Here is a 14,633-nt window from a genome sequence, read left to right on the forward strand (position 1 = left end):
TTCCCTTTAGATGATAACATTAAAAGTTGTGTGCATGTTTTGATAACATTAAATGATATGAATGGCCATTTCACCCCTAAATAATGAATCTTTAAAAAATTTTTTTAATTTTATATATTATACATATGAGGTTACACAGATAAAAAAAAATAACAACTTTGTGAGAGTTTGTTGTGTATTTTCAAATTTTAGCTGGACATACAGACATTTGCCCTTCATATAGTAGATAACAAAAATAATATATTTCTGAATTTTTGAGATGAGGATTGCTTATCCAGACTAATGTTTTCATCTTGAGTGTCATTTGTACAACGTTTTGGTCGATGTAACTTCCGACCTTCTTCAAGTATATCTTTTCAAACTCGGGAATGTATGCAAATATCGTCCACTAAAAGTATGGCTAGATGAACATCGAAAAGCTGTAATACATGGAGAGATTAAAAAATCTGGTTTGGATGACCATATCTGGAGGGAAAATGCCCTGTTCCTCATATGCATTATGGGACAAATTAAACATTATAGACAGAGGAATAGTAGAGAGTAAGACAACTCAAATTTTGTCTTTATTGTAATTCATCCAGAAGAAGTCTTACAATAAAGATGAAACATTGATGGATGTATGACTTGGTTTGTTCCTTTTTCATCTCTCTATATAGTAATAATAATTAGTAATATTTACAAGTAGAAATAAAATATGATTTAAGGCTCCTAACATTTGTACTAGAACTGGCACAGTAGTTCGAGTACTTTGAAAAATCAATTGTGAAAGTGATATTCTCTTGAAGGTTCAGTTCTAAGTGTGGGTGACCGAAAAATATAATTGCAAATTATTTAGAACTTCCCTCCAGTCGTGGCTGATAGAACGAGAGTATATTAGTAATTAATATGAAGTAACTAAAGGGTTCCGTTCAAAATTTCATCCAGTTTCCCTGAGTTCGACAGAAACATTCCAGAGTTTGACAAGATACACCTGAAGGAAATCGGAGGTTACATTGACTGAAACATTAAGAACAGTAGTTCGAATAATCCAAATAATAGAGAAAAAAAAATACATGCTAAAATATGCTGGGATTGAGTTTTGAAAAGGTCCTCGTTCTAGTTAGCTGTAATTTATAATGAACTGTCCTAGCCATCTAACATAGATTTTTCCAGCCACCTTTCACTCTACGTTGATTCAACCACTCTCTAATATTTCTTAATGTATCTGTGAGCATTTAAAGAAAGACTGTCTCTCCCTTTCTAGCGACTGCATAGAATATACATAGTGTGATTGCACACACCATCAACACATCTGTAAATTAGATAACAAAATATCTTCAACGAGTTTGTTCAGTTGGATATGATGACTGAAACTATGCAGAATTTATTATTTACAGAATGGCTCCACAAGAATTTGCATTTGTCTAGAAAATGACTGTTCTAGTTAACTTAGAAGCAGCCCCATGGTAGCGTGTTCTAGGACCCCCCCCCCCGCCCACGGTACTGATTTCCACTTTTTTGTTGCTGCTATTGGTTACATCCATCATAACATATCCATCCAAATATATTTTCTCCACATTTGAGTTCTCATCCATCTCCATTGGTTTACATTTCTTGCACGCAAACTAGTTATTAAAGAATAACAGTTCGATTTTTACTTTTGGTTGGCATTAAATGACTTATTAAAAGATTTTATTAGGGTGTAAACCAAACCAAACTAAACAAAATCCAAAATGCTTCAAAGTTTTATGGTTAAAATTTGAAAATTTGATGCTTAACCGATAATAATAAAAAAATTCAATTGTAAATATTTTAAAGATAGGTTGGATCATATACATCTATCTTATAATTATTCAGATCTACTGAAATTAGCACTTATCGGTCACAGGGAGTCATTAGATTAAAAAACTACAATCATCATTGATGTTGTAATATTTGATGAATCATCAAACATATTAAGTTATCTTGTTAGATTTTCAAAGCGGGACTTGAATAGCATTTAAGCTGATAAATCAAACTTTGGTTCTGACTAGCCAATTTTCATTTGTTATGGGTATATTCATAGTATAATCACATTGACACACCAGTGATCGTAGATCGCCAAAGTTAAGTAACGTTGAGCCTGGTCTATACCAGATTGGTAACCACTTCGAAATACCAGGCACTGTCTATAGGAGGATGTTGGCATCTCCCTGCAAAAATTGAAAAAAAAAACCAACATTGTTATTTCTCTTGACTGGGATATACATGCATTTGTGAATTTGATATTCCCTTCAAAGGAAGTCTACTAAACCCACCTGAGGTGCGTGCTACTTCACTTTGTTCAGGTCCGTCATATTGGCAACAATAATAATATAACTTACTATAATTTATTTAAAAAATTATATTAGCTTAGTCCAGATGACTCATAATATAAAACGTTTCACGAATAATCACCTAAAAATAGAAAATCAGCAAGAATACAATAGAAGTTGTCTCCCTTGTTACTAAAATTGTATTTCATTTTCTGTGTAAGTTTTAAAATGTGTAAATAAAAATTAAAAACTAAAATGAGTTGATTTTATCTCGGGCAATGCCAGGTAGGTACATATAGTTTATAATAATTTAAGTTGATCATAATCTAGTTAATAAATAGTTTTATAACAATAAATCTGCTATATAATAAAATAAAGTTGATTTTCCCCTAAATCAGTTGTAAAATACGCATTTTCTAAACAAATCTTATGTTACATCATATTTAGTGTCCTTCATGAAAATGTGTACATTTCATCCCTGTTTAAAAATGATTTATTCTGAACAAACAGCTTCTCTCAAATACGCAGTCCCACAAAACAGATAGCGAGCAGTTTTACTCTCTATCAATTAAGTCCTCTCAATCTCTTCATGTCACTAGTCACTATGTTCTTTTCTTAAAAGTTATACTTATTTTTCGACCACTGCTTCTTATCTATTTATTATATATTGTTTATATTTTTGTATTTTGTATTCTTTATTTATTTTTTGGATGTTTAATTTCTGTTACTGAATCAGATGTGCTTGAATAATGAAATGCTGCCAATATATATATATATATATATATATATATATACACACTAGCATGGGTGCCTGGCATTGCCGTGTATTTGGAGGTGTATGTTGAGCAAAAAAAAAAAAAAAAAAAAAGAAAGAAAGCGGTCAAATTTTTTTAACTTTGACCCCTATTATGACCTCTTAAAATTTATTGTTTTGGGCTCAAATCAAGGTATTAAGTTAGGAGCCTATATCTAAAATTTCAAGTGTTTAGACCCAAAATTGTCAGAGGAGTTTGGTTGTTCTCAAAGGTCAAATCGTTGAACTTTGACCCCTTAATCATAAAATTTTTGGCCAAAAACGGGTCACATTGGTTTTCCCAAATCTCAGTACCTTGTATATCAAATTTCGAGTCTGTAGACTAAAAATTGACAGTTATTGCGTAGAGAAATGTACACACACAGACAGACACTTTCACTTATATGCGCATGCACACACACACACACACACACACACACACACACACACACACAGTGAGTAGCAAAAGTATTTGATACATTGTTTTTTTTTCTCATATTTCTCAAAAATATACAGTTAATTTGAATGAAATCTACACTCAATCTTTAAACAGGTATTATCTATTAAAAAATAAAATGGAAATAAAGATATACTGAGTTGACAAATGTTTATGAACAAAAAATCAAATTACCCATATGAAAAAGTATTTAACACATTGTCAAATTTCATTCTTAAGCAGTCATTTCATCTTGCTATAATATTTCAACCAATCAAAAGGCACCTCAAGGTTCCGGCTCCTTACAGGTTAGTTGATAACAGCTCTCACACACTGCGCAGGTTGCCTTTTTCATTACTGTTTTAAAATGATTAAAACAAAGGAATTGACTAATGATATGCGCCAGAAAATCATAGCAAGGCATAAAGATGGAAAGGGGTATAGGAAAATACCTTAAAAACTAAATTGGTGGTGAGTACCAATGTACCAAATACTTTTACTACCTACTGTGTGTATATATATATATATATATATATATGAGAATCAATATTAAAATAGTCTAATGAATAGTCCATGACTAAGCAATGGACTAAGAACTTATAATAGCAACGAATAGTAATAAATAAATGTAAACATAAATTGCTCATGAAAGAGAAACAAGAATGTTAATCTTCACATGGCCTGATGAGTTTTTATGTGTGAAACACAAATTTCCATGTAGTGTGTCATAAACTTATTTTCGTACAACCATAAGCAGGTGCATGTGTTTACGTATGTGTATTACACATGTTTGGATATTCTGTTTTATTTTGAGAAAAATAAATATATTCAAAATTTTGAGAAACATGCCTATCCTTTAGAATCAAAACAATATAAACAATAAATAATATACTAACTGTACCCCACCCAGGATTCATTGGTTACACATTTTAAAATTAATTTTAAAATAGATAAAAAAAAAAAAAAAAAACAAGATAAGATAATGATAATGTGTAAGTCATATATAGGCAAAAAACACACCGAATCATGCAAAGTAGCCTCAAAATGTTATTAATATAAAGGAGAAAATGAAAAACTGATCAATCTATCTATATATCTATAAAAGTGAACGTGTCTGTCTGTGTGTCTGTGTACATTTCCCTACGCAATAACTCTGTCAATTTTCAGTATACAGACTCGAAATTTGATATACAGGGTAGTGAGATTTAGGAAAATCTTTGTAATAGGTTTTCGGCCAGAAATTTGGTTGTTAAAGGGTCAAAGTTCAACGATTTGACCTTTGAGAACTCTACCAAACTCCTCCGACAATTTTGGGTCTAAACACTTGAAATTTTAGATATAGGTTCCTTGGACATGGATCTAACTTAATAACTTGGTGGCCTTGTAGAGGTATAGGATACTTTCAGGCATAAGTAATTTTCTGGCACGGTAGAGAGAGCCCACCTTCTTCGCAGCAGCCATAGCAATGCTCTCAATGTATCTGTTCCAACTCGTGTTCCCTGTAAACGTTAAGTACTTTCAGGTAATATATCATTAGCCATAGCTATTGGTGATTGAGAAGGTTTCTTGTAATTATTGAAGGAAGCAAGCTTAGTCTTGGCAGTATTGAATATGACCATCCATTTTTGTCTCCGTTCCACTACAGATTGGAGGTCTTCTAGTGTTTCTGCCATTGCCTTAGATATGCGTTCATTCGTTTTCCCCTCATACCTGTTATAGAACATAGTGTCATTTTAAATTTTCGCCATTCTAGCAATCTTCTGAACCGGAATAATTTTTAACAAAAAAAAAAACAAAAAAACTTGAGTCAAAAACATTTTGGTATTTAAAAAAGCACAAATTGTTAAGTAGAATCAAATATCGATATATCAGATGCAATGCTATTTAGGTCTAACTTCTAAAATCTGATTAGATCACTTTCTATGTTTTAGTAGCTCTACCTTTCCAGAATTGCTAGAAGTCTTTGCAGGTTCATTTTTGTTTAGTAATAGTAGGATGATACTTTTTTCAAACAAATTGTAGCCAAAGACATTTTGCTATTGTAAAAGAAATACTGGAAGCAAAAAAAAAAAAAAAAGAAAACGGGGGTAAGCAGAAGTAAATATGTCGGATGCTGCTTAGGTCTAAATTCTAAAATCCAACAAAATAACTTTATATGTTAGATATAAATTATTTCTTGTGGAAGAAAATTTCTTCAGCAGGAATTGAAATTGAACCGTAAACAATTTTAAGAGTAGAAGTCCAGTATTTGGGCTATCAATTACAGAGCATTGCTGACTAGTCTAGCAATGGTTTGTAACCAAATGCACATCTCACTTAATAAATTTCTTTCACCTGAACAAACTCGTTGAAGATATTTTGTTATCTAATTTACAGATGTGTTGATGGTGTGTGCATTCTATACATTCGCTAGAAAGGGAGAGACAGTCTTTCTTTAAATGCTCACAGATACATTAAGAAATATTAGAGAGTGGTTGAATCAACGTAGAGTGAAAGGTGGCTGGAAAAATACATAGATGGCTAGGACAGTTCATTATAAATTACAGCTAACTAGAACGAGGACCTTTTCAAAACTCAATCCCAGCATATTTTAGCATGTATTTTTTTTTTTTTTCTTTTATTTGGATTCTTCGAACTACTGTTTTTAACATTTCAGTCAATGTAACCTCCGATTTCCTTCAGGTGTATCTTGTCAAACTCTGGAATGTTTCTGTCGAACTCAGGGAAACTGGATGAAATTTTGAACGGAACCCTTTAGTTACTTCATATTAATTACTAATATACTCTCGTTCTATCAACCACGACTGGAGGGAAGTTCTAAATAATTTGCAATTATATTTTTCGGTCACCCACACAGAACTGAACCTTCAACCTTCAGGAGAAGGTCACTTTTACAATTGGTTTTTCAAATGCACATCTCACTTCATAAATTTCTAACTCATAATCTGTTAACTTTATCTCTTTTCCAATTTTACATCTATTTTTATTGTTTTTCTATATTTCAGCCATCTTGGAAAATGTACGCACGAAAGATCTGTATGGACGTTATGGATTGAACCTTGAAGATTAAACTCCATCTGAATAATTTTTTTATTGAGATTTTGTTGATTAAAGAGTTGGTCTTTTCCATCTTTTAATCATATTTTTTTTTTGCTGTACATTTATTTTGAGATAATAAACTGTATTTATTTAAAAAAACAAACAATGGTTTTATATGATATTTTAACTTGAATATGTGTAATATTTATAAAGAAAAAACTAAAAAAAACATCTTTACAACACCAAAGATTCACAAAAAAATGTAATAGTCACAGTAAAGTTCAAAATGAATAAAGCTTACTTTTTTGGCAATTTTATAAGTTCAAGATCTCAGCGACTATTGATCAGAATTTAAAAAATGAAGACTCATTGGAAAGCTAATGACCTGAAGTGTATAGTGGGCTATGTGACATTTACCCTTAATGTTGCACATTAAGAGGATCATACATCATTTAGAGCCTATTTTTGGCATTTTTTTACAAACATAAAATGTTTCAATCATAGTCATTTGTTTTCCTCGTTTTGAATTACAAAATATCTGATATTTCTCCAATACCTCTCGCCTTGATGGAGGGGAGACTAAAACTTGCTAGTTTGTTTCAAATGATCTGAAATAACTGCAAGGGGAGACTTGATTCCAAATATTCCTCATATGTTATATCTCCCCTCTTTGATTTTCATACATGAAATAAATTTCACAAGTGTATAAAGATCGTTTGATACTGGAGATATTCATAATCATATCCTATTTTCAGAAGAGGGAAGATATAACATATGAGAAATATTTGGAATTAAGTCTTCCCTTGCTGTGATTTCAGATCATTTGAAACCATAGCAGTAAATTTTAGTCTCCCCTCCACCAAGGCCAGAGGTTTTGGGAATGTATATGTGTGTTTATATATATAAAGTGAACGTGTGTGTCTGTGTACATCTCCCTATGCAATAACTCTGTCAATTTTAAGTCTACAGACTCGAAATTTGATATACAGGGTATGGAGATTTGGGGAAATCTTTGTAATCCGTTTTCGGCCAGAAATTTGGCTGTTAAGAAGTCAAAGTTCAACGATTTGACTTTTGAGAACTCTACCAAACTCCTCCGCCAATTTTGGGTCTAAACAACTGAAATTTTAGATATAGGTTCCTTGGACATGGATCTATAGGTACCTCCAAACTGTTGTGTACTACGTCATCATTCTAAATAAAAAACATGACGTGAGATTTGAATCCGGCAACGTAACCATCTCTGACTCCATTAGCAAGGAACAAATCCACACGGCCACTGTTAACCATGAGAAATACAGTTGAAATTTAAACATTTATTTTTAAATGTCTTAACGTCTGTCAGAGTGATCTTAAAGGGGCTCAAATAATATAATTTTTTTTGTGTTTGTATTCATATTAAAAATCATTTTTTCTATTTATTTCAAAAGAAAAATACAATTTTGTTATATTTGGGTCATGGAATTGCATTCATCTGCGAAATATCTAGCTAATTTGCATATTCTTTTTTAAGCGTTCATTTTAATTAAATCCTATTAGTTTTTTCAGTTTCCTTATGAGATGATCATCTTTAGTTAAATATTATGTGTAATTATATTCATGCAGATATTCTACATGATTTATACTTGTGTAATATTTGCGTAAAATGGTTCTATATATATTTATGTATATGTATATATATTTAAAAAAATTTTGCCTACCAAACTCTTCTGTCAGTTTTTGGTCTACAGACATGAAGCTTAATACATAGGGTATTCAAACTCAGGCGAAACTTTATATTTGGGTGTTAGTCAGGGAAAATTGGTGCAAAAGTGTGAAAATTTTAAAAAATGGAATTTGACTGGTGAAGGTCGAACAACGGCATTACGGATATACATGCATAACGTAATAGCTGTTGGTTCATGCTTTAATTTTTAGCCTTGCAGCAAACATATCTTCGTAGCTCAGACATTAATGTCAAAGGAAAAAGTAAATTATAAGCTAAATGTTTTGGTTTTGATTCTCGGCGGTGGCGCACAATTTTTTATTTATTTTTTATTTTTTTTTACTTTTTAAATCATTACAATATATTATAATATATAATATAACAAATATAATATATTTATAAATACGAAATCTGCATTAATCAAAGTATATTTAACATATTATATGACCAGGCAATGCTGGGCGGCCTGCTTGTATGCATATATATATATATTTTACACATAAGTTCTTACTTGCATCAGGTAGCATATCATTGTTGCAATATTGCAGGAAATCTCCCCTTTGTGTGTTCGATTTTCAGACATGTATGTGAACAAAAAAATAATATTAATAAAATCTGCGATGACTTTTGTAGTTGTGTAAGTCTCCATGTTTCTTGTCACAATTTTTATCGACACAATTTTTGATTTACTATTGATCAATTATTTATTGAAACCAAAGATGTTTTAGCTTAACGTACTCAAATGAATATTTTCAAAATTCTATAAAAAAAATAATTTGATTACGAAATTAAATCTAGCAGCATAGTTATCAGCTTATTTATTCAACTATTTTATTTGTTGAAAAAAGGAATTTGAAAACATTTTAGCAGTCGAATAGAAAATCATTTCCGGCTGAAAATCTTTTAGCAAGTGTATTGATATATATATATATATATATATATATATATATATACATAAAAAAAAAATTTGAGTTTTGAAAGCTATTTAAAATCAGTAGTCTTATAAAAACAAAATTGGCAATCATGAAGAAAGACCTGTTTGTCTAAAAGACATAACTCTACTTTTACTTAGAATATTTGAGTAAATGTAAGAAAAAAATGTAAAAAAAAAAACAAAAATCAATAAAATTATCCATTATATTTACTTTTTAACAATTTTTTTTCTACGTTAAATAAAGTAGTTGAAAAAACATTTTTTGTTTGAAATAAATAATTTATTTTCTGTTTTACTTTTTTCTTAGATTTACTTTAACGCTCTTAATAAAAGTAGAGTTATATCTTACACGAACAGGTCTTTCTTTATGATTACCACGAAATTATAGTAACATAATTTTTTATATTTCCATTAAAAATATATTTAGTACTTAAAAATAAATAAATATATTCATATAAAGTGCTCGGTAAAAAGGGCACTGGTAAAAATGGCAGAAGTACATAAATAGGAAAAAAAATCACACTTTGGTAACAGGAAATTAGAACCGTTAGAGAGGTGCAGGACTAAGCTCTGTTCTATATAGTTTAAAATTAATTTAGGAAAACTGGTCCATTATTGAATAAATATCGATTGAAAACACATTTTATGACTGTTCTTGAAGGGTATATTGTTTTTAAAAGAGCATACATATCCCATAATATTTAAAAAAAAAATATATATATATATTTTTACTTGTTTACTGTTGTTTTAAAAAAATAAAACTGATTTTTTTAAGTGTTTGTTTTCTACCTAGCGTTGTAAGTTTTTAGTGCTCCAACTTATTTTAAAGAGTTTATTTAGTTAAAAAGAATAATTAATGTCGAGTGTTACTTTTGAACAAAAAATGTCCGAGACGAGAGGATCACGTCTTAGGAGTCTTGATAATCGCTCAAAAATAGAAAATGAAAGAAAATACTGAAGTAGATATAGTTTTAAAATGAGCCCCCAAGAAGAAAATAAATTTGTATATTTGTTTAGGTTATGTCCAAGATCACTGCTCGGAAAAAAAAAAAAATCAAGCTACTGGAAATGGATATGGTTGATTATGTAATGAAACCATATATTTATTAAAAAAAATTACTTTAGTTTTTAGCATTTCTTGTGTTATTATGAAACAAAAACACACACACACTTTTTGTATTATCAAATAATAAAACAAATATTTTATTTAGAAAAATTAATTTAGTTTTAATACTTTTTGTGTTCACAAAACAACAAAAGGCACTTCTGCAGTATGTGGACGGCGGCCATCTTTTCTTGGTTCGTTTCACTAAACTGTCGTCAGGTGGCACTTCTCGGTCAAAAACATTTATTAATTTGTCGTTGACTCTTCAAAGTTGCTTTAATTCAAAAAATGTTTCATGGAAATTATTTGTTTGTAAAAAAAAAGAAAAAGAAAAAGCTATTTTACTTTATTTTAAAAATCCAATGTTGCTTTCATTACAAAATTGTTTTATTAAAATTATATTTTATCACACAGACTTTTCAATAAATGTTTTTACAATTATATATTGATACACTTTCATACAATGTTTTAGTTTTTAAATATTTTTCTGTTCGGGGGGGGGGGATCTTGTTTGTTACTTATTTGCCGCGTTATCTGACCGTTGGAGTTATTTTTAAACAAGTATTTACTCATTCTGTAAAAATCGTAAATGTCTTTTTTGTTTTTTTCCTGTTTTGTTAATGTGTGGCTTCTGCACGATAAATAATCTCTATATAAATAAAATGAACTCATTTTTTCCCGTCTGATTTTGACATTAATAGGATTAAAAATCAAGATATTTCATGCAAATATAATATGCACAAACTGCAGAACAATATCTGAGGTGTGTTATAGGCTTATTATTTCTCAAATTCCTCGATAATCTTAGATTTCTATACTTTTTCTGCTGAGAAGTCACGGCCAAAATTGGTTAAGATCAATGGAAGTGGTAAAATATTTTCTCTCTAATAAATTCCTCCTCCCCCTGCCACCACTTAACACCGTTTGGGGATCGTTCACAAGGAACAGTTGAGAAGAGAACACTGGTTTGGCTTCGTAGTTCTTTCATGTGAAGTTATTTAAAATCACTAAACTAAGCTGCAGTGCTCTGTGGCGTAGTGGTTAGCGTGCTGGACAATTCACATTATATTTTCACGTTCGCGCCGACCTACCGTAGTCGTTTTTTTTTTTTTTTTTTTTCCTAAACAACTGGAATGGACTTTTCTTGGTGGCCGAACTGTTAACGTTGCAGATGTTTTTTTTTTTTTTTTTTTTTTTTTTCCTACTTTTACTCATGACTCCGGGTTTGATCCTTCCTACTTACCTACCATAACATTTTTTAAAATCCCCCCCCCCGTCCCGGAAACAAACACTCGGGCAACGCCGGGTACCCCCGCTAGTTATAAATATAAATGATATTGTCATAAAAGTATAAATAATAGCGTGTTTAAATAAATTTAATTACGATAATTAATTTTATAATTGACAACTGGCATTAGTAAATGTTAAGATGGGCAGTTTAAATATTTTATTAAAAAAAAAAAAACGAATAAAATTAGTGTATTGGTTTATTAGGAACAATTATTAAGTGGATTTGGTTACAACATCAGATTCTAGTTAAAGTTTTTTTTTAGTATTATTGTAGGTGACTTGGCTAAATCACCTCCCATCCCCTAAAAAAAAACAAAAATGAGAATCTATGTTCTTTTAGGTGATTAGATATGAACTTCATATTTATTATTATGGAGCAAAACATCAATTGATTATTATTTGGTACTCAATATATATGCAGGGTGGTCCACTTAAAAGTAGTCCGATCTCTTTAAATCTTTCTCTTATTGACCAACTGACACCGCAAGACAAAATGCAATTCTTTTTCCAACAAGATGGCGCTACATGCCACACAACTCACAGATCACTGACACGAGTTCATGACATGTTTACGGAAGAGAGAACAATAAACAAAGGGTTATGGTCACCACGTTCACTGGACTCGTCATCATGTGATTTTTATCTTTGGGGGACTTTAAAATAAAAAGTTTATGCAAAATAATCCTCACAATCTAGACCAATTAAAGGAGAACATTACCAATTCCTATCAGGAAAATTACTAGAGACGATCTACAGGCAGTATCTGCAAACGTTGTTAAACGGGCCGAGAAATGCATAGATGTCAACGGGGAGCACTTCCAGCATTTTTTCTAACACTTCAGGTAAATAGAATGTTCCTCCTCTCTACTACATTTTCTGGGCTACTTTTAAATGGGTCGCCCTATAGTAATGATTTCAAAAGTAAAAAAAAAAAAAATTGAATTTAGTGCCATCAGCTGGAATCGAAACCAAAACATTCAGCGCTCCAACCTTAGTACTTATTTAGCACTTCAGCTTTCATTGTTATCATCTGAGCTACCGCCGGATAGATAAAGAGCTAAAAATTAAGCGTTCAGAAGTTAGTTGATTTACTCCCGCCAAGGTTTACTTTGTTTATCAATTTTGACCTCTTAGAAGCTATTTTTACAAGCTAAAAAAGCAAATCAAGTGTTCCCAATGTCTAAATACCAAATATATCAAGTTTCAAGTCTGTAGACTAAATATTCAAATAGAAGTTTGGAGAAGTTTCACACACACACACACACACACACACACATACACACAAGGTCATGTCCAGGACCACGAATGATTTAGAAATTATGGATAAAGAGAATTAAGTGTAATCTATATAATTATAAAACTCAAATGACCTTGTAATGAGTGATGTAACCCACTTTCCGGTTTACGACATCTAGTTGCGCATGCGCGCATAAACGTTAACCCATAACAACGTAAACAAATAAACACAAACAGCTTCTTTTGTGCACTGAAATATTAACGTTATTATTTCAAAATTTTTCTATTGTAATCCATGATTTTTCCAGGCTTCCAATAAATTCACTTATTCTCTGTTTAATTTCAGTCTTATTTTTTGGCTCCCATAAACATAGCATACACATATGTAATAACAATGTACGGTACTCGTCTGCTTCAATAAAATTCCACCAATTATTGCCTTTTCATTCTTTCATTCTGTCTGTTTCACTTGTTACTTATTTTTTTCGCAACAGCAGTGAATCAATAGCAACACTAGTCGCTGAAGCGACGTGGTTGCTATGGAAACCTTGAGTCTTTTTACGATTTTGAACACCACTAAATTCATCATAACTTTTGTTTTACTGAACGAAAATTGAAATTTTTTTTTTCACAATATAGCTGAAAAGGTGATCTATAAACTGTAATAATTGTTTGAAATTTGGTCTAAAAATGAGTGAGCGGTGAAGCCTTAAAGCAGTTCTAAGTGACTAAACTGCCACTTAACCATATATTCAAACACGGTAGTGTTTGAATTATATATGTATATGTATATCATGTTTATAATTTCTTTGAAACTGTCTTTAATCTATACCGATCGTGAAGCATAAAAAACAGTAATAAAACGATAAAATAAAAGGTAAAAAAAAAATCCATGCTCAAGGATTATCCTTTGTGATTTTAGTTGAATGAATCATGTAAATTATTTAAAAAATGTTTTTTCCTTGAACTTAAGGCGAATCTCTGAGAAATAAACAACTCAAATATAATTTTACTGGTTTGTTGTTTGTGAACGAAACGGATCTGTAATATGAATCTTAATAATATAATAAACTAGCGGGGGTACCCGGCGTTGCCCGAGTGTTTGTTTCCGGGACAGGGGGGGGGGAGTTTTAAAAAATGTTATGGTAGGTAAGTAGGAAGGATCAAACCCGGAGTCATGAGTAAAAGTAGGAAAATAAAGTGTGAAAAAAAAACAAAAAAAAAACATCTGCAACGTTAACAGTTCGGCCACCAAGAAAAGTCCATTCCAGTTGTTTAGGAAAAAAACAAAACAAAAAAAAACGACTACGGTAGGTTGGCGCGAACGTGAAAATATAATGTGAATTGTCCAGCACGCTAACCACTACGCCACAGAGCACTGCAGCTTAGTTTAGTGATTTTAAATAACTTCACATGAAAGAACTACGAAGCCAAACCAGTGTTCTCTTCTCAACTGTTCCTTGTGAACGATCCCCAAACGGTGTTAAGTGGTGGCAGGGGGAGGAGGAATTTATTAGAGAGAAAATATTTTACCACTTTCATTGATCTTAACCGATTTTGGCCGTGACTTCTCAGCAGAAAAAGTATAGAAATCTAAGATTATCGAGGAATTTGAGAAATAATAAGCCTATAACACACCTCAGATATTGTTCTGCCGTTTGTGCATATTATATTTGCATGAAATATCTTGATTTTTAATCTTATTAAGGTCAAAATCAGACGAGAAAAAATGAGTTCATTTTATTTATATAGAGATTATCTTCTCTTCTCTTCTCTATTCTCTATTCTCTTCTCTATATAAATAAAATGAACTCATTTTTTT

The 14,633-nt window shown here is 31.1% G+C and overlaps 1 protein-coding gene across 2 annotated transcripts in view; it reads left to right on the forward strand.

Moving 5' to 3' along the window:
- Positions 1 to 6,725, forward strand: part of LOC145303478 (uncharacterized) — a 96,252-nt gene extending 89,527 nt beyond the window's left edge. The window contains exon 5 of one of the 2 annotated variants that reach the window (XM_080144833.1): positions 6,508 to 6,725. In XM_080144833.1, the coding sequence (XP_080000959.1) occupies positions 6,508 to 6,572 (65 nt within the window). In that variant the 3' untranslated portion in view covers positions 6,573 to 6,725. The remainder of the gene's footprint in view (positions 1 to 6,507) is intronic. The other variant, XM_080144834.1, reaches the window with a different exon arrangement.
- The last annotated feature ends 7,908 nt before the right edge of the window (positions 6,726 to 14,633 follow it).

This window comes from Euprymna scolopes, chromosome 19 (genome assembly GCF_053919585.1).
Source record: "Euprymna scolopes isolate OS-2025 chromosome 19, ASM5391958v1, whole genome shotgun sequence".
NCBI classification, from domain to species: Eukaryota; Metazoa; Mollusca; class Cephalopoda; order Sepiida; family Sepiolidae; genus Euprymna; species Euprymna scolopes.